Source organism: Heloderma suspectum, chromosome 17, assembly GCF_057233095.1.
Source record: "Heloderma suspectum isolate Gila_16-S chromosome 17, 16-S_ref, whole genome shotgun sequence".
In the NCBI taxonomy this organism is placed as follows: Eukaryota; Metazoa; Chordata; class Lepidosauria; order Squamata; family Helodermatidae; genus Heloderma; species Heloderma suspectum.
This window is the reverse complement of record NC_139474.1, coordinates 9463715-9483864: the sequence shown is the minus strand read 5'-3', so window position 1 is coordinate 9483864 and position 20150 is coordinate 9463715. Positions and strand designations below refer to the sequence as shown.

At 47.6% G+C, this 20150-nt stretch overlaps 3 protein-coding genes across 10 annotated transcripts in view; 1 reads left to right on the top strand and 2 right to left on the bottom strand.

Annotated features, from left to right (window-relative positions):
• GPR137 (G protein-coupled receptor 137) overlaps positions 1-2855 on the bottom strand; it is a 31509-nt gene extending 28654 nt beyond the window's left edge. For all 5 annotated transcript variants that reach the window (XM_084823498.1, XM_084823494.1, XM_084823497.1 and 2 more), the window contains exon 1: positions 1403-2855. In XM_084823498.1, the coding sequence (XP_084679624.1) occupies positions 1403-1777 (375 nt within the window). In that variant the 5' untranslated portion in view covers positions 1778-2855. The remainder of the gene's footprint in view (positions 1-1402) is intronic.
• A 5657-nt stretch (positions 2856-8512) lies between these two features.
• On the top strand, positions 8513-16268 carry BAD (BCL2 associated agonist of cell death). Of its 4 annotated transcripts, none has more exons than XM_084823485.1 (5): positions 8513-8593; positions 9773-9889; positions 11097-11295; positions 13521-13690; positions 15514-16268. In XM_084823485.1, the coding sequence occupies exons 3-5, from the start codon at positions 11157-11159 to the stop codon at positions 15637-15639; spliced, it is 435 nt and encodes a 144-aa protein (XP_084679611.1). In that variant the 5' UTR covers positions 8513-8593; positions 9773-9889; positions 11097-11156; the 3' UTR covers positions 15640-16268. The 4 variants fall into 4 exon arrangements, with proteins under 4 accessions (XP_084679611.1, XP_084679609.1, XP_084679610.1 ...); XM_084823483.1 differs by having other exon boundaries at positions 15511-16268; XM_084823484.1 differs by lacking the exon at positions 9773-9889.
• LOC146334397 (uncharacterized) lies at positions 16035-18739 on the bottom strand. Its single transcript, XM_084823480.1, has 2 exons — positions 18625-18739; positions 16035-17832 (listed from the first exon to the last, which is right to left on the bottom strand). Exons 1-2 carry the CDS (start codon positions 18660-18662, stop codon positions 16968-16970), a joined length of 903 nt encoding a protein of 300 aa, XP_084679606.1. The 5' UTR covers positions 18663-18739; the 3' UTR covers positions 16035-16967.
• Positions 18740-20150: the final 1411 nt, after the last annotated feature.

Sequence of the window (20150 nt, the reverse complement as noted above, 5' to 3'; positions counted from 1 at the left end):
ATGGGGGGTCGCAGAGACAGCAGTCTGCATTAGGGCCATCTAGGGCGCAATCCTATGCATGTTTAGGCAGAGAAAAGGCCTTGCTGGCTGGGGAATGCTGGGAATTGTAGGCCTTTTCTCTGTCTAAACATGCATAGGATTGTGCCCCTAATGACCTTACAGGCCAAGGTGAAATTTGAAGCAGCAGGGACTTACAGGCTTATTTTTATGCATTTATTTATTTGATTTGTACCCCACCTTATTACCCTAAAATAGCAATCAAGGTGGCAAAAAAATGACAAGGTTCACAGCTCATGACTCTTAGACTCAACAATATTACCTTTCAGTTACAAAAAGGGAGGCAACAAAGTTTGTGCTACAAGCCAGATTTCTGCTGTTCGAGGACAGTTAGCTGTCGTTATCAACCTGCCCAACAGTTCAAGTTCTGCTTTGGAGGCCCTGCTGTCTTTGCCATCACTGCTAATGGTCAAGCAAGTGAAGATCAGATATAGAGCCTCCTTTGTGGAGGTTTGTTGCTTTGTGGTGGTTTTGGAGCAATGCCCCTTGCAGACTTTCGCTTGATTCCCTCCCCACTGTCTTCCAGCCAGAAACTGAGAACACATTTAGAGCACAATCCTATGCATGTCTACTCAGACGTAAGCCTCACTAGGTAGTATCCAATGTTAGTCCTACTGAGAATTAGACCCATTGAAATAAATGGGTCTTAAGTTTGTCATGACTAACTTGTGCTATTCATTTCAGTGGGTCTCCCCTAAGTTGGACTAACACTGGATTGATTGATTGATTTTCACTTCTATACCGCCCAATAGCTGAAGCTCAATATTACCCAATGGGACCTATTCCCAGGAAAGAGGGTACAGTATTGTAGCCTACATCAGGTGGCCTTTTAATATCTAGTTCTGCTGCTGTTTTAATTATTTTAATTACAGCGTTTTGTGGTTGGTGCTCACAGTTTTAATAATAATAATGTATTATTATTTTAAAACAGTAAACACCAGCTTCTAGACCCTACATGCAAATACAAACGTACAAAGACATGAGGTCTGCCATTCCTGTTATGCCCATTTCACAGCCTGGAGGAATGAAGGCACCGACACAAATGGAAGTCCACAAGGATTTAAATCACAGGTGGGTAAGTTGTAGCTTTCCAGATGTTTTGGCCTACAACTCCCATCAGCCCCACCCAGTACAGCCAATGGCAAGGGATGATGCAAGTTGTAGGCCAAAACATCTGGAGAGCAGAAAGTTGCCCACTCCTGATTTGGGTGAAAATAATGAACATTGCATATAATTCAGGCCCACTTGATGCTCCCCTCCACAAAATTGGTGCTAAAGAGTGGTCTTCCACGCAATCAAGTTAGCATCTTTACCCACAAGCCACCTGCGCATTTTTAGCATTTACCTGGGCAAAGTACAGGTTCATGAGGGTCAAGGTGAAGAACTGCAGGCAGACAGGGCAGCAGTAGAGAAGCCAGAAGAAGAAGGGGCTCAAGTGGTTGGCCTTGAGGGTGTTCCTGAAGTAGAAGGAGAAAAGGGTGGTGCGCAGGGCAGCCCAGAAGAGGCAGAGGAAGAGGAAGACCGTCTGGTAGCTGAACTTCTTGTGGCGGTAGAAGAGGACCAGCCAGAGCTGGGCGTAGACCGAGAGGAAAAGCAAGGCGTACAGGGCCGTGTACAGCGCTGTGAGCCCCACCTTGACGGCAGGCGGGAAGGCAGGCGTGAGGCGCGAAGCCGGCACGATGAAGCTGAGATTGCTGATGGCCTCCTCCATCTCAAACATCAGTGAGAGGGCACCCACCTCCACTCAGGAGGGCATCATTTCCATGATGCAGGCATCAAGGGGCCACCGCCACAACCCCACTCACTTCGAAGGAGGAGCTGCCCCCATGTGAGGGGGCAGGTTACATCCTTCAGGGCTGCGGGAGGCCGACCCCTTGCGCAGATTAATCAAGGGAAGTTTGCAAGTTCCATGAGAGGTGTGAAAAGGAAGGGGGGGTAGAGGCAGCTGGCACCCACCCACCCACCCTTCTCTGCTAAGAAAGCATGGAGGGGAGAACCAGATCCGATGCGTGGGAAAAAGAAGCCAGACCAGACCTCAATGATTCCAATCCAGATCCTCTCCAACCCTACGTAGGAGCAATAGGCTGACTCTAAGGTGCTGAGCTCCTCAGGTGCCCCCAACCTTGAACTCCCCCCATTCCTTTCCAGACCAGAAAACGTCCGGGTCTGTCTCTTGGCCTGGCCTTACCCCTCCAACAGGCTTCGAGAGGGTTCCTCAGGCACCTGGATACCCCTTCCCCCTCCTCCAAGCTCTCGGGCACCTGGGTCTTCTTAGCCCCTAATTCTCAGGTATCTGGATCCCGTAAGCCTTCCTCCTCCGTAATCTCGGACACCTGGGTCCCTCAGCTCCCAACTGTCGGATATCTGAATCCCCTTATTCCTCTCGGGAACCTCGGACACCTGCGTCCCTTAGCCCTCAATTCTCAGGTTCCTAGATTCTTTATTCCTGCATTCTCCAGGTTCTCGGACACCTGGCTCCCTTGGCTGGTGCCCAGTTTCAGTTTTGGGATGCTTGGGTCCTTTAATCCTTTCTTCCTGGGACCCTTAGTCCCCTTCCCCTCGGACGCCTGGGTCCCCTGGTCCACACTCCCTAAGCCTTAGCTACCTGGTTCCCTTAAGCCTCCCCCCCCACACACGCACACACTCTCGGACGCCTGGGTCCCTCGGCTCCTTCAGGATTCTCGATCAACAGGCGGCCCGCATCCCCGCCTTCTCCCCCAATTCGGGGAGGGGGGAGACGATCCCCGGGCCTAAAGCCGCCCCAGCTGCGTTACTTCCCCGGCGACTCCGAGCTGCGCAAAGTGCGTAAGCCCCGCCCCCTCCCTTTCACCGGCTCGGCGTGACGACAGCGACGGCTCTTCCAGCGCCCGCCTCTTTCTCTTGGGCAAAGGGCGTAAGGAGCGTAGTGAATGGCACAAGCCGCGGAGACCGTCCTGGCTAGAGCGGCACTGCTCTTTCCGGCCGCCATCTTAAGTGAGGGCACATGTAGCTAACTTCGCTCCCCTATTAATGTATATATTAAGATATACCCACAGAGATTTTTGTACATTTCCAGGAAAAGCGCCCCCACCCCACGCACAGTTATTCTCACTGCCTCCCAGTTTTATCCCAATATTCATAGAATCATAGAATAGTAGGGTTGGAAGGGGCCTACAAGGCCATCGAGTCCAACCCCCTGCTCAATGCAGGAATCCAAGTCAGAGCATCCCTGACAAATGGCTGTCCAGCCTCGTCTTAAAGGCCTCCAGTGTGGGAGAGCCCACCACCTCCCCAGGTAATTGGTTCCATTGCCGTATTGCTCTGACACTCAGGAAGTTTTTCCTGATGTTCAGCCGGAATCTGGCTTCCTGTAACTTGAGCCCATTATTCCGTGTCCTGCACTCTGGGATGATCAAGAAGAGATCCTGGCCTTCTTCTCTGTGACAACCTTTCAAGTACTTGAAGAGTGCTATCATATCTCCCCTCAGTCTTCTCTTCTCAAGGCTAAACATGCCCAGTTCTTTCAGTCTCTCTTCATAGGGCTTTGTTTCCAGTCCCCTGATCATCTTTGTTGCCCTCCTTTGAACCCTCTCCAGCTTGTCTGCATCCTTCTTAAAGTGTGGTGCCCAGAACTGGACACAGTACTCCAGATGAGGCCTAACCAGTGCTGAGTAGAGGGGAACTAGTACTTCCCGGGATTTGGAAGCGATGCTTCTATTAATGCAGCCCAAAATAGCATTTGCCTTTTTTGCAGCCACATCACATTGTTGGCTCATATTCAGCTTGTGATCGACGACAATTCCAAGATCCTTCTCGCTCGTAGTGTGGTTGAGCCACGTATCCCCCATCTTGTAACTGTGCATTTGGTTTCTTTTTCCTAGGTGCAGAACTTGGCATTTGTCCCTATTAAATGCCATTCTGTTGTTTTCTGCCCAGCACTCCAGTCTATCCAGATCACTTTGAATTTTGTTTCTGTCTTCCAAAGTATTAGCTATCCCTCCCAATTTGGTGTCATCTGCAAATTTGATCAGCATTCCCTGCACCTCCTCCTCCAAGTCATTAATAAAAATGTTGAGGAGCACTGGGCCCAGGACTGAGCCCTGCGGTACCCCACTCGTTACCTCTCCCCAGCTTGAGAAGGTCCCATTGATAAGCACTCTTTGAGTCCGATTCTGTAGCCAACTGTGGATCCACATGATCGTTGTTTCATCTAGCCCACTTCGAGCAAGTTTGCTCATCAGGATATCATGGGGCACTTTGTCGAAAGCTTTGCTGAAGTCGAGGTATATGATGTCTACAGCATTCCCACGGTCTACAAGGGAGGTGACTTGATCAAAAAATGAGATCAGATTTGTCTGGCAATTCTGTGTCCCAATATCCTTTCTGCACACAATCCCAAACGTACCAGTTACTAGGAACTTTAAACGCCCAATTGTGACAATATGTCCCAATTTATGGGAGCCTCTATTGTTTCCCAACTTTATTAATCCTTCCTATCTATATATCACAGAAATCCACATTCTCAATCTCCCACTGAAGAACTGTCACTGCAAGGCTGGTTAATACAATTCACAAACAGCCTGTCCTAAAGTAGTGAAATGCTCAGAACTCTGGCAGGCTCTCATTGTGGACACTGAGAACACTTTGCCATTTGTATACTAAAACAATTTTTTTAAAAAAATATTGCAATTACGTAATATTGGGAAATATATATCTCTATACAATTCTCTGGCAAAAAAATAATAACAATTTCAACAAAGTCTTGTGATACCTTAAAGACTAACAAATTTATTCTGGCAGCACCCACCGAAGTTTATGCCAGAATAAATTTGTTAGTCTTTAGGGTACAACAAGACTTGTTTTTGCTGCAACAGACTAACACAGCTACCCCTCTGGAAATAATAACAATTTCAGTTAGTCTTAAAGGTGTAATGAGATTCTTTTAATAATTTTTTAAAAAGAAAATAATAAAGATGGACAATGCTACTTTCATGCCACAAAATAATCTCTAAACTGATGTGGGATTGAGAGAGACACTTCTTTAGAGATTCTGGCAATACCTGCATTCCTCTCATGACTGTGTGGGGATTGTCTCCCCACTCTGACACTCTAAACAACCACACCACATTTATATTTTATTTTTGTTTTCCAATCATGTTCAAACAGTCTTTCAATAACAGAGTGGGGTGTGCATGAAATATTCTAGTTACAACAATATAAAATCAGTAGCCATATACTTGTACATGTGTGTACATATACATGAATTATCTTCCATTAATCACGCACATATACATTAATTATTTGAAACTGGGGTTTTAAATGGTTTTAACTGTTTTTGTTGTTTCTGTATTTCCCTTTGGAATCTTTTCCCCAGAGGTCCAGATCTATTCCAGAGCCTTTAATGTTCATTTGTATGAATGGCAGTTTTTGCTTCCTAAGGCTAACTGCCATGCAGAGGGCAATTTTCAAGGAGGTTGCAGCTGGGGAGAACAGGGTTAACCCCCCCCCCATCACCACCTGCATGACAATGAAGGTTAGGGAAAAAAGAAACCTTTCCATTGGTGCAAACTGGTTTTTTCTCTCAGCTTAATGGCCATGCAGGAGGGGGGATTTCCATGGGGAGGGAAGGCGGCACTGTGCCCCCTCCCAAAATTCCCCTCCACAGGATAATTAAACTTAGAAAAAGCCTTCCATTGGTGCCAATGGAAAGATTGGGCCCAGAATCTTTTAAGTGCCTAGCAACACCCCTGCCTCCCAGGAAGAACACGGTGGCAAGGGGGAGACTGACCTGAACCCATCCATCGGCCAGAGAAGGAGCAGCTCATTTCACATTCCCTGACAGAAAGGACACTCGGCTTCAACGGCCAGTTGCCCTGGGACTGCAGAGCTGAGTGGAAGCCCATCTTGGGCCCATCCATCGGCCAAAGGACTACAGGCTGCTGAGTTGTAGGTTTGCAGATGTGTGGAGCTTTTGTTTTGTATTACTGCAAAGTGTCGTCATCGCCTTGAGGATCATTCGCTCAAAAGACTGTGGTGGGGGGATAAATCTTCTAAATAAACAGGGCAATCTTGTGTGTGTCTACTCAGAAGCAAGTCCTACAGATTTCTATGGGGCTTACTCCCAGGCCAGTGGGTATATGATTGTGAGGCCAGTTATCTGGTTGTGTAATTTACTACCTTGCAGTCTCTTGCCTATGGTCAAAGAGAAATTGGAATAATAACCGGATTTTATATTTTTAAAAATTGGGGTATTGGCCATTATGTGTTGTCTTTGTCACAACAGTCCGATACAGCCTTCCCCAACCTGGCCATGTTGTCAGGGGACAATGGGAGCTGTAGTCCAATACATATGGAGGGCACCAGGTTGGGGAAAGCATAATCTATTTACTCCCTTCCATCTTAAGACTCTCTGACCATGCAGACATCATGACTTCAACATTTTAATGCAGCCTTCTCCACTCCTAGCCGGGTCTGTCTGTCCGTCCGTCCCTAATTGATGTTATATAAGAAACCTGTACGAGGGTCAAGAAGCAACAGTAAGAACCAGACATGGAACAACTGAGTGGTTCAAAATTGGGAAAGGAGTACAAGGCTGCATATTGTCACCCTGCTTATTTAACTTATATGCAGAGTACATCATGAGAAACGTCGGGTTGGATGAATTACAGGTTGAAATTAAGATTGCCGGGAGAATTATCAACAACCTCCGATATGCAGACGATACCACCCTAATGGCAGAAAGCGAAGAGGATCTCAAGAGCCTCTTGTTGAGGGTGAAAAAGGAGAGTGCAAAAGCTGGTTTGAAACTCAACATTAAAAAAACGAAGATCATGGCATCTGGCCCCATCACTTCCTGGCATATAGAAGGGGAAGAAATGGAAGCAGTGACAGATTTTACTTTCTTGGGCTCCAAGATCACCGCAGACGGTGACTGTAGCCATGAAATTAAAAGACGCTTGCTCCCTGGGAGGAAAGCTATGGCCAACCTAGCCAGCATAGTAAGAAGCAGAGACATCACCTTGCTGACAAAGGTCCGTCTAATCAAAGCTATGGTTTTCCCAGTAGTAATGTATGGCTGTGAGAGCTGGACTATAAGGAAGGCTGAGCGCCGAAGAATTGATGCTTTCGAACTGTGGTGCTGGAGAAGACTCTTATGAGTCCCCTGGACTGCAAGGAGGTCAAATCAGTCCATCCTAAAGGAAATCAATCCTGAGTGCTCATTGGAAGGACAGATATTGAAGCTGAAGCTCAAATATTTTGGCCACCTAATGCGAAGAGAAAACTCTCTGGAAAAGACCCTGATGCTGGGAAAGACTGAAGGCAAAAGGAGAAGGGGACGACAGAGGATGAGATGGCTAGATAGCATCACTGATGCAATGAATATGAACTTGAGCACACTCCAGGAGAGAGCGCAGGACAGGAAGGCCTGGTGTGCTATGGTCCACGGGGTCACGAAGAGTCGGGCACGACTGGACGACTGAACAACAACAAAACCCCCTCCAAATCTCCTGTCTGGGGAATTTCTCCCCCCCATACACGCACACATCATAAGGGTGTGTCTGTTCCCCACCCCCATGCATGTGTGTGTGTGTATATATATATATATGTGTCTGTCATATGTGTCTGGTTGTCTTCTCAAAAAGAGGGACAGGAGGCAAGAACAGCCTACATTAGCTTAATTTTCATTTAATTGCTTTGTTGTGTTAACATATTCATACATCATGCAATATCAGTCTGATCTATCAATTATATAACTTTTATTTATGTTTGTATCATTATATTAATGCATCATTCAATATCAGGCTGAGCTCATATTAATTTTCTACATTTTTATTTCTGTGTTAACATATTATATTACTGCATCATACAAGATCAGACTGATATTGTATTATATACATGTTATTAACATGTACTAATGCATCATTCAAGATGACACTAATATTGTATTATATACATGTCTTTTACATTTGTATTAACATATTAATGCATCTTGCAATATCTGATATTGTATTAATTATCTAATGTACAAACATGAACATTATACACTATATACACGGATATATATGAAACAATATCATGTGCTTTTTGTAACAACATGCCAGAGATCCGAAAGCTTGCTCATAATTTTCTACAGATTTGATTGGTCCAAATAAAGGCATTGCCTGATTTTGATTGGTTTTTTTTCTGGTGGAGCAGCAAGTCTTACTTTGTTTTATGTGCCCATTATGTGTCATTGGTTTGGATCCAGTGAAATTATATTTGTGGAAGAAAGACGCAGAGAACTGTTCCACTGAGGGGGTTTAGAGATCTCAGAGCACAGGGACTTTAGAGATCTCCTTGCATTCCATCCTATATCAATTAAATGTGTGAGGAGGTTTAGCGGAAAACAGCCAGAAGATGGGAGGAGCTGAGGTCAACAGGAGGCGGAGCATTGACGTTTCTAACCTTGATTGGGCAGGGGCGGTGGCAGTTCTCCATTGCCCAGGCGACTGTGGCTGGGTCTCAGCAAGCTGTAAACAGGAGGAGGAAGAGGGAAAAGGAAGCGACCCTTATTTAGGTAATTGTGGGGAGGGGGTGGTCAGAGGGGCGGGCTGGATGGGTTAGAAAGAGGAAGAAGTCGGAGAAATTAATAATAATAATCCAGGAGGGAAGGAGTTGAGGCTCCCAAGATCTGGGAAGGGAGGGGAAAAAAGTGGAAAACCCAGGAAAGCCAAAGCAAAAGGTGGAAGCTACCCTAAGATTTGGGAAGGATGAACATGGAGGAGGGAAAATGCATAACTGAGGATATGGCTTTTAGAAAGGGTGTGAAGTCTTTTTAATTTAGCCTTTTAAATCATGTAGTTATTTTAGCGTTTTACCACTTTTAGTGTTCTTGGGGTTTTGTTTTTGTCTTGTGCTAAGGTTTTGTTTTAAATTGTTGTACACTGTCTTGATGGCTTTTTTATAGCAAATGTGGTGGTATATAAATGTTAATAATACATAAATAAATAAATGGGACCCCCCAGTTGAGTGGATCAGCAAAGGAGGGAATGCAAGAACGGAGGTAGAGCTGAACGGAGCATCAATATTTAGACTACCCAGCAGGACTTTGAAAAGAGGTGGGGTGGGGGGTTGCATCCAAAGATTAAGCCACCCAAAGGTGGGAGGCTGCTAGGGGAGCATGGAGCAAGATTTGACTTTCAGCTGAAGGGTTGGGATTATTAATGATGATGAGAAAAGAGCTTTGCGAACCAATGCACGGTGCAGGGAAATAACTTTTCCCTCCATTGTATCTCTAAGCATGCTGGATTTTGGGGGTTCCCTGGCGAAATTGTTTGGTAATAGATGTGGGTTGGACGAAACTCCTGCCTGAAACCCTGGAGAGCTGCTGCTACCAGTCAGTGTTGACAATACTGGGCTGGATGGATCAAGGGCCTGGCTCAGTATAAGGCAGCTGCCTATGTTCCTAAATCAATGCATAATTAACTTACAGAATTTGCTGCTAGCTTAGCTAGCTTTAAAAGGGGATTAGGAAAGACTGCAGAGAAGAAAAGCTATTAACTGTATGGAACCTCCACAATCAGAGGCAGTATATCTCTGAATACCAGTCCCTGGGGATCAATTGATGGAGAGGGCTATTACCTTAACGCCCTGCTTGTGAGGTTCCTGAAGGATCTAGTTTGCCATTGGGGAACACTGGCTATTGGCCTTGACAGGCCTTTGGTCTGATCCAGCAGGGCTCTTCTTTTGTACATAGTTATCTCCATAATCCGGACAAGAACAACCCTGCAAGTTAGGCCAGTATTCCTATCTCCATATTGCAGGAGGAGAGTTTTGGAGGTGGCTGAAGCTGAGACAGAATAGCTTTGCCTTGGTGAGTCAATGCCGGGAGCACGACTGGAATCGGGGACTTCCTGGTTCACACCTCAACCACTTAGTCACTACCCCAGCTTTCTGCCCTCATTTTACTTGTATAAATTATAAGTATAATCCTTATACTCTGGCCTTTTTCCAAAAGGGCCACAAGCAGTTTACCATATTAATCAAACAAGTCCCAACAAAACAGCCATCAAATCATACTATCACACCAAACCCATTAAAATACAACAATAACGGTTTGGGAGCTAAATGCTTGCATAAAGAAAAAGGCCTTTGGCTGTAGCTCAGTGGCAGAGCTCTTGCTTTGCATGCAAAAGGTTCCAGGTTCAATCACCGGCTTCTCCAGATAGGTCTGGAAAAACTCCAGCCTGAAATCCGGTAGACGGTGCCAGTCAGTGGGCCAGTTCGCACAACACAACAGCCCATTGTGGTTAATTTACCCATGAGGAGCTGTGGTGCATGCCAGCCATGACGGATATGCAAGCCCTGGCTGGGGGATGCTGTGGCTTGTCGTGTTGTCTGAACTGATGTGGTGGGGGCTATTTCAGGGTTAAACAACCCTCACATAACCCTAAAACAGACCATGGGTTCTGTGAGGGTTGTTTAACCCTCAACCCCCATTGTCCGGGTTTGGATGACATGACAAGCCATGGCCAGAGCTGGCATATTCATAATGGTGGACGTGGTGCCCTGAGGGTTAATTAACCCATGGTGGGCTGTCGTGTCACCCAAATCTGATCATTGTCTAAAAATTCAGGGCTCGACGGACCAACGGTCTGACTGAATGGGGCTGTTTGCACAACATGGTAACCCACACTCAGTGGTTGTGTGTGGGTTGTTGTTGATCAGTGGGTTGTTTATTGAACCGTGGGTTAGCGCGTTGTCTGAACCCGGGACATTTTCCACAGGGTAGCTTGTTAACCAGGTGGGGTGGCTTACTTTTCTCGAACAAGCCACCTCGGGAACCCATGGTGTTGTTGTTGCGTTGTTCAGGGTGGTTAACAAGCCACACTGCATGGTTAACCAGCCACCCTGCGGAAAAGGTCCTGGGTTCAAACGATACACTAACACATGGTTCAACAACAATCCACACTTAACCATTAAGTGGATTAGTGTGTGATTAGTGTGATTAGTGTGTGAGCCTAGCCAACATAAGGCAGCTTCCTGTGCTCCTCTCTCCATACTTCCTTCTTCCTCCACAGCTGGGCCGGGAGAGCGGCAGGTTGGGTGGGTGGGTGGGGGGCCATGCCAGCCCCCTGACAATGTTCCAGATTGCCGAATACAATGACGAAGACACTTTCCTGACTGGAGAGAAAGAGCCGCAAGATCCCAAGCTGACCGGCAGAGGAGCCGCAGGAGGGGACAAGGAGCCTGGCAGCCCGACTGGCAATGAAAATCCAGGTGGGATTTCAGCCACAACAAGCGCATTCCCTCTTCGTGGGTCCCTTCGAGGCTTGCAGGACCTGCTTTGGGTTTTACCAGAACCTCGAGATCCACCAGCTGGAGCCAGGTGCAAGAGACGCAGAATTAAAGAACTGAGCTGAGCCCAAGAATTCATTTTGAGTGGCCATAAGTGATCTGACCTCTCAGTCCTTTCATGCAAAAATCCGTTCCTGGTTTCCATAAGCCAGCAGCAGTCAAACTGAAGTGAGGAGGGAGTCATTTTTTTGCTGCTGTTAAACAACTAGGAGTAAAAAATCCTTGTTGATGTACTGGAAAGCACCCAGAGATCTACCAATCGATCCCAACCAGCCTTCTGCCCACCCCTGCACTATATTATGGAGGGCATGGCATCTAACCTCTTTCAGCCCAAGGGCAGACTTTGATTTTGGAAAAGCTCCCTGGATGGGGGGGTGCATTCCAGTAGTGGGCGTGGCCAAAGGCAAAAGGGACGTGACCCAAAGCACCAGCCTATTTAAGCTTAAAGCGCTTACTGCCAGTAACTAACTCTTAGGAGAGGCATTTCACCGGTTTAGAATGGGGAAAAGAACTGCACAAAAGCTGGGAAACCTGAAGGGCTGGACAGGGACACCAGAAGGGCCACATCTGGCCCATGAGCCTGAGGTATGGCACGCCTGATCTAGATTGTCCCAGGCAACCATGGGAGAGGGGCATCTTTTGTGTGTGTGGATGGGAGACTATTAGGGCTCCATAGATCGTCTACCCCAAATTTAGCTTATTTCTGTCTTTCATCACCTATTTTGACTTCCCATCCCATTCCTGCCCTTAATTGCATTATATTCTTCTTTTCTCATGTTGTTCTAGTTTGTTTAAAACTTCACTGCCTGGAAAACCAACTCCAAACCTGGAACCCTAAGCATGCTTACTAGGGGACTTACATCCCACTGAACTGCTTTTGAGTAAACATGATTAGGATTCTGGAAGCGTCGTTATATTACCCTGTTACAACAAACCAGATAAGGGTCCTCTGACTTCTTAAAAGCTAACAGATTTGCACAGCAATCCTAGGCATATTCAGTTCCACAAGATGTAGTGGTAGATGCCAATTTGGATGGCTTCAAAAGGGGGTTAGACAAATTCATGGAGAAGGCTACCAATGGCTACTAGTCCTGATGGCTATATGCCACCTCCAGTATCAGAGGCAGTAGGCCTGTGTACACCAGTTGCTGGGGAATATGGGCAGAAGAATGCTTTTGCACTCATGTTCTACTTGTGGGTTTCCCGCAGGCAGCTGGTTGGCCACTGTGTGAACAGAATGCTGGACTAGATGAACCCTTGATCTGCCCCAGCATGGCTTTTCTTATGTTCTTATGTTTTACTTAGGAGTCCCAGTGCGTTCAACGGGGCTTACTCCCAGGTCAGTGTATAGAGAATTGTAGCCTTAATGTGGCATAGGCTTTCGTGGATTAGATCCAGCTTCATCAGATGCATGAAGTGTTATTCTCAGTCGGCACACATGTGCAGACACAAGAGAAGAAAATGGAAACCATGGGCCCACTGTTCTGCTATTTGGGGCTCCAGCCTGGCCCTCAGCCCACAAGCAGCCCCAGATTACCCCCCGTACAGGCAGGGGTGCAGAACCTCAGGCTGGGGTCCCAACCCAGCCCCCTTTCCCCAATCAGCGTTCATCTGGTGATTTCCCGTCTTCCGTGAAGTTCTCCCCACCGTACCCCAGTTTTTTCTCTGTCGAGGGCCTCCCTAAGGGAATGCAGCCCTCGACAGAGGGAAAAAAGGCTCCCCACCCGATTTATAGCAATCAAGCCATGTTTTTTTAATCAAAGTCTGTTTTCTGCAAATTAATATAAATTTCATGGATTCATAAATGAACAGTGTAGTCCTATATATTGAGTTCAATGGGGTTTCCTCCCAGGTAACTGTGTATAGGGCCACAGGCTTGCACTGTAAAGCTGCAGTCCTAAACATGCTTACTATGTTGGAAGTCCCACTGAATACAGCAGGTCTTGCTGGGAATGATGAACACTGGAGTCCCAAAACATCTGGAGGACACCAGCTTGGGGAAGGCTGCTCCATTCAATACACCATACTGGTTCTCTGTATCCAAAACAATGTGAAAATCAGTCCATCCTATGGACCAGAACTCCTTTGCAAGTGTGGTTTAACCCCCATACCTGTATTTATTTTTTTGTGTTCTCTCCCTGTGTCAGAGCTGAGACGCCGCATTGCGTCAGACCCTCCCTTGCCAGATTCGGAAGCCCCAGATGAGCTGCGTGCTTTCCGGGCACGCTCACGCTCTGCCCCACCCATCTTGTGGGCTGCCCAGCGATACGGGCGGGAGCTGCGCAGGATGAGTGACGAGTTCCATGGCGCACTACAGGTGAGGTTGGCATGGCACATAGATGCGCATTTCCCAGGGAAGGTGGATACACTGGTATTTATTATGCATCCTATGTGAAGGCATGTTGCTGGAAGCAAAAACACACACACACACAGTTGATTGCACGCACAAATTCAGTTTGCCTCACCATTATCACTAGTGATGTGGACCACTCTTGCTGTTAATAACCATTGGCAATGTTGCATTATGCTCGATACACCAAAGGTATTAAATTCTCCGAATGATACCAATAGGAGTACTGGTCAAATACACTTTCCAACAGAAATGTACCATTCATGTACAACCAATGGTACAAGTAGTTGGACCACTATGTACAACCACTGCTAGAATTATGGCAAAAACTGACACATAGTGGGGGAAAACAGACAGAGGGAGAGTTCAGACAATCATGTCTCAGCATACTAAGTGAAGATACAAACAAGTCCTTTGCTTGTGTACACAGCCCGTTAGCATAAGCTGGCAAACAAACCAAGGAAGTCTTCTGTTAACTATCGTTTCCTATTTTGTCCGAGCTGGGAAGCTATGGTTAACAGCTCAGGAACAAGCCAGGATATCAAACCAGAGTTTGAAGTTGGTTTAATATCCTGACTTGGTTTGAACCATGGTTTGATATCCTGGCTTGTTCCAAAGCTGTTAACCATAGTTTCCCAGTCCGGACAAAACAGGAAGCTATAGCTAGTGGAAGACTTCCTGCTTTGTTTGCTGGCATGCACAAGGGGGCTGCATGTATTGGACAAAAGCTCGTTCATATCTCAGACTACAAAGCCAAGGCAGGATTGTCTGAATGTGGTCACAGCATGGGAGGAGCAGTCACAGCAGGTTCATCGTGAGCCTTGTGAACCTAGTTAGGAACATAGGAAGCTGTTTTTTTACCCAGACTATTAGGTCATCTAGCTAGTATTGTTTACTCTAAGTGACAGCAACAGGGTCCCAGGCAGAGAAGGGTCATCTTCTTGCTACATGATCACTGAGCTATGGCCCTTCCCCTTACGGACCGAAATCAGTGAGCTCTTTCCCACACCCAGGAGGTATGTCTGGTCTGGGTCTTGCTGTCTCCTTCATGGGAGATTATTTTTAATTTTAAAAAGTGCTAGAGAAGTATTTATCCAGCACCTTACCAAAATGAAAAACAAAGCACACTTTAAAAAGAACTTTGGTGAGCAGGTATTGGGGATATTCCGGTCACTAGCCAATAGGAGCTTATCTCAGCTAGTTTTTCCTTGTTTTGACCTAAACAACACCAAAAATACAATGAAAAATGTTACACACATCTTCACCCTTAGCCCTATTTGGGGAAAAGACAGTTTTCCATCCATAGACCCAATTTGTTCAAAAGCCCTGTGAGTGGGAGGCATCCAGAAGCAAAAGGAAAAAAACAACAACTAGAATATAGCATAGGGATGGGGAACCACAGACCTGGGGACCAAATGCAGCCCTCGAGTTCCCCAGAGGGCCCAGTCCCCTTTCCCCGACCACTGATCGTTTGGTGGTTTCCCAGATTTTGTGCAGTTTTTTCCACATTCTAAAAGGCTGAAATGCCCCTCCTAAGGCTTGGATGGTAACAGTAAGAGCTTTAAGCTCAATCAGGCTGGTATTATTGTGGGCTTGGCCCCACCCTTTTTGCCTTTGGCTCCGCCCACTACTGGAATGCGGCCCCCAAGAGCTTCTCCAAAATGGAATCCGACCTTTTGGCTGAAAGAGGTTCAACACGTAGCAGCTTGCAGAGGTGAGAGGGGTGTGTGTGTGTGAGAGAGAAAGAAAGAAAGAAAGAAAATACTACATCTCCACCTCTCTTACAGAAGCTGCCACGCCCAAAGAGCGCAGGGACAGCCTCCCAAATGCGCCAAAGGTCTGGCTGGAAGGAGACTCTGCAGTCGTGGTGGCGCCGAAGTTCCCCGGGCAATGAGGGCCCCCGAAGCCCTCCGTGATGGTGTTTGGCTGCTGTCTGTTACACAGGGAGGGAAAAGGGGGAGGGGGATACATCTGTATGGTCAATATGGCACATTTTCTTCACTGTGGTGTCCCCAAATATATTGGGGGCGGGGATGAGCATGCGTCATTCCTCAGCACCTCCATACCCAACTCCCCTTGAAAAGTGTTGCCTAGATCTCATACTGTAGTATGATGCGTAAGAATCTTACCTACACGGGGGTCAATGCCTTTCTCACCTGCTCCGGCTCCCACTCATAGCATCCTACACCCCTAATTTTCAGGGGATCTTGTCCTGACCTTTCTAGAGAGAGTATCTTTACAAAAGAAAGAACGAAAGAACAAACACTGTATTGATTACTAACGTAACAGCCCTGATTTTTTTTTCCCTATGGAGAAATGTGTATGAGCTTTTATTAAATGTTGTTTAATTCGGGCTTACAGTGTATCACTGCCCATCACTGCAATTCAGGCTCATGTTTACAGTTCTCCTGACCACCAACTATCTTGTGGATGGGGTAACTGGATCCCGTGGTAGAGGCTGGCGACAAAATGACAGGTGGGCTTTTGCTACATCATGAAAAAATGTGTCAATATTTAAATGCAAATTAAACTCACAGAATTTGAATTCTTGTGCAACATCATTGCTTTAGAATTCCATTTCTCGGTCCGGGTAGTTTGGGCAGAGGAGAGCAAACCTTGCAGCTTTCATGCACTGCTTGGTGTTCTGTCTTTAAAATTAAACACTAGCAGGGATATTATTATTACTAGAATGTATTATTTAATAAATTCAAATTAATATTATTATTATTAATGTTATTATTAATTATTATTTGAATATCTTAGTTGCCAGTCTCATAGAAAAAAAAGACCCAAGGCAACTTAAAACAAAATTATTAAAACATACACAATATAAAACAGCTGAAAACAATTTCCATTAAACTACCGAAATATAATTAAACAACCAAATCATCAGTATAGACCATAACTCAAACCACTGGTGCATAAAAAGCCCATCATATGCTTTTGGTTCTTTGTTTTAGAAAAGTGACTAAAACATTCAAATAAAGTTAATAATAATAATAAATAGCCCATTGAGAAGGCCCTCTCTTTTGTTGCCGACCTCTGAACCTCCCTCTGAGGAGGCGCTCAGAAGAGGGCCTCGGATGTTGACTGCAGTGTAAGGGTAGCTTCATACCAGGAGAGGCAGTTTGTCTGATTTTTTAAAAGGCACAGCTTCAAATTTGGAGGAACGGTTGCACTTTGGACCCAGATGGACATTCGTTTCTGGACTAGGTTTTGCCACCGTTCTCGCCTCTGCCCCATGCTAAGCCACCCCACTGGGGTCCCAGCAATAGTGTTTCCCACAATCCATTGTGCTTAGTGCTTCCATATCTGTTTGGCTCAAGTCCCAAGTCCAGAGCTGGCTGTTTTCAGCCACACGGCTAGGGGAGGCTGACTTGGGGATCACACTGACGCCTTGCTGCAGAGCCCAGCGCAATAAGACCTGGGCGGGCGACCGCCCTTGCCACGCAGCGACATTCACCACCTCTGGCCGCCCCACCAGCTGGCCGGCCCCAAGTGACGAGTAGGCCTGTAGGTGGATCCCCTTCTGGCGGCAGAAGCCCAGCAGCTCTGACTGCGCCAGTTCCGGGTAGAATTCCACTTGGAGAACTGCTGGAGGCACCTGACAATCTGCCAACAGCTCCTCTAAGTGTCGGATGGTATAATTAGAGACGCCGATGGCCCGAAGCTTACCAGCTTCATGCAACCTCTCCAGAGCCCGCCAGGTCTGTTGCCGGCGTTCCCGGTTACCCGGGTCCTGCTGGGGTCGGCCTTGTGTGCCCGGCCAGTGGATGAGGTAGAGATCCAAGTAATCGCAGCCCAGTTCCTCAAGGCTGCGGAGGCAGGCTTTTTCGGCCAGGGCCTCTCCATGGTCTCTAGGGCTCAACTTGCTAGTGAGGAAGACGTCGCTGCGAGCGAGGCCGTGATGTGGCAGCAACTTGCCCAGCGCGCGCCTGATGGCGGCCTCATTATGATAGACAGCAGCTGTATCCACCAAGCGGTACCCGTTCTCCAGGGCAGCATCCAGGCTGAGCTGCACTGTGTCTTTGCCCTGCAGGCGGAAGGTGCCGAGGCCCAAAAGTGGCATGGGCGCTCCGGTATTCAGCCATACTGTGCGCTCCAGTGTCCTGGAAGGGACAGAATGCAGGGTATTAAGATGCCACTGTCCTTGGTGGGAGGGCAGTGTGGCAGGGACACAGCGTTGGCACTTTATTAGCGGGGATGCTGATGTTAACGCCCTGGCACCCACCCAGGCTTCCCTGATCCTTCTGAGCTTAGCTGTGGTCCTCACAGTAGCTTGGGGGGGGGGGGGGATGATTTTTTTTAAGCAACCATCTATTGTTCCCTGTAGTAATGCAAAATATTTTGGGGTGGCTTGCTCATGAATGGGCAGTTCATCAACTAAAGTTGCAATTGTAGGCATGTTTAGACAGAAAAAAGTCCTACAACTCCCAGCATGCCCCAGCCAGCCAAGCTGGCTGGGGCATGCTGGGAGTTGTAGGACTTTTTTTCTAAGCATGCCCAGGACTGTGGCCTTAGTCAGCCTTCCCCAACCTGTTATCCTCCAGATTTGTACTACAACTCCCATCCGCATGGCCAAGCGCCAGGGATGATGGGAACTGAACTCCAAAACACCTTGAGCCCGGGGACGGCTGGTTTGCGAACTATAGTCACGGTGCAGGGCACAACCCGAAGCAGGTCAATTCAGAAGGAGAGCCCCACTGAGTTCAATAGGACGTGCTCCTCAGTTAAGTGTGCTTCGCAGAATCAGCAAGCTGAACATGGGCACGGATCTGCCCTGCTCGTGCAAACTCTTGTGCAAGGAGAGGGGCAAATCACTGCCCCTCTCGCGCCCCCGCTTGCCCTTTCGCCGCATGCACGCGCACAAAACGGGGAAAGGGCCCACGCCGGCCCCTTACCAGGATCCTGGAAGAGGTTCGCGTTGCGCTGGCTGCATGGCAAGTCGATCACGCGCTGCAGACGCTAGTAGGCGGGGATCGGAGCGGGGATGGACGGCACCCGCCGTCCAATCGGAGCACGAGGGAAAGGAGCGTGGCTTTCGAAGGGGTGCAGCGGGGGCTGGTGGCTCCAATTTCGTTGGGGCTGTAAATCTGTTTTGAGTTGCAGTCAGGACCAGCCAAAACTCTAAAGGAGCTATCGAAGGTGCTGAATCCCATCTCCAAAATTGGTTCAGCGCCTTAGGTAGCTCCTTTAGAGTTCTGGCTGGTTCTGGCTGAGATCCAGAGTGGAGATCATATCCCCACCGAAATCAGAGCCACCAGCCTCCACTGAAGGGGCGGGATCCTGAAAAGGGGCGCGGACTGAAAGAGCGAGTGAAGCTACAAGGCGGCCAGAGATGCGTGAAAGGGGGTGTATGCTTATGCAAGCCTTTCCCAACCTGGCCCTCGCCGGATGTGTTGGACCGCAACTTCCAACATCTGGGCTGGCTGATCATGGGAGTTGTATTCCCACCCCTCGGCAAGGCGGCAGGTTGGGGAACAGTGATACATGCGAGGGCACCATTCATAGCATTGCTGCCTTTGCACATCCTGCGTACACGCACATGGGCCCTCCTTTGCACACGAGGGGCACAGTGCATTGCCACCTTTGTATATCCTGCATACATGGACGTGGGCCTTTTTCTGCACATGCAAAGGGCACAGCTCATTGCATTACTACCTTTGCACATCCAAAGCTTCCTGGATGATCCTGGGCTAATCGCGCACTCTCTCTGCCATGCCTACCTCACAGGATTATTGTGAGGATAAGAGATGTGCTCCTGTTCAAGGTTCCTGACAGCTGCCCATGCCCTCATCTTGGATATTAGACGCTGTTATCGAGGCTCAAATAAGGCATTCCACTTCCTCCCCTCCCCTGCCCTGCCCCATCCCATTTTCCATTTTTCTTTCCCAAGTGACAGTCAATATTCTGAGGCTACTGAGCATGCTCAACACTGAGTGAGCCAATTTGGGGGTATTGACCCCTTAAGTCTTCTCTTAATTTTTTTTTTTTTTTGTACTTCTGTGAAACTTGGGGTTCCCCCAGTCATACCAATACCTCCCTCTTGTTTCTTGGTGGCCTCGTTGTGGCTGCAATCCTGTCGGCACTCGCCACAAGAGTTTGCTATTAGAAACTGCCTCCAGTTTCAAAGGCAGTATGCCACTGATTGCTAGTTGCTGGAAGAGAAAGAAGCAGGGACGACTATTGCCTTCACACCCTGCTCTTGGGCTTCCCTGAGAAGCATTTCATTTGCCACTGTAAGAAACAGGAAGGATGCAGAACTAGGGTAGTGAAATCCAGAAATATGAACATAAGAACAAAAGAAGAGCCCAGCTGGATCAGACCAAGGGTCCATCTTGTCCAGCATTCTGTTCACACAGCACCAACCAGCTGCCCATGGGAAACCCACAAGCAGGACATGAGTGCAACAGCACCCTCCTGCCCA

What these genes read in the sequence shown, in the direction of transcription:
- BAD (XM_084823482.1), top strand. Translation starts at nt 11,157, where the DNA reads ATGTTCCAGATTGCCGAATACAATGACGAAGACACTTTCCTGACTGGA. An exon ending in GACTGGCAATGAAAATCCAG is followed by an intron (nt 11,296 to 13,520) that starts GTGGGATTTCAG and finishes TCCCTGTGTCAG; the next exon opens with AGCTGAGACGCCGCATTGCG. An exon ending in AGTTCCATGGCGCACTACAG is followed by an intron (nt 13,691 to 15,510) that starts GTGAGGTTGGCA and finishes CCTCTCTTACAG; the next exon opens with AAGCTGCCACGCCCAAAGAG.
- LOC146334397 (XM_084823480.1), bottom strand. Translation starts at nt 18,662, where the DNA reads ATGCAGCCAGCGCAACGCGAACCTCTTCCAGGATCCTG. An exon ending in GAACCTCTTCCAGGATCCTG is followed by an intron (nt 17,833 to 18,624) that starts GTAAGGGGCCGG and finishes TGTCCCTTCCAG; the next exon opens with GACACTGGAGCGCACAGTAT.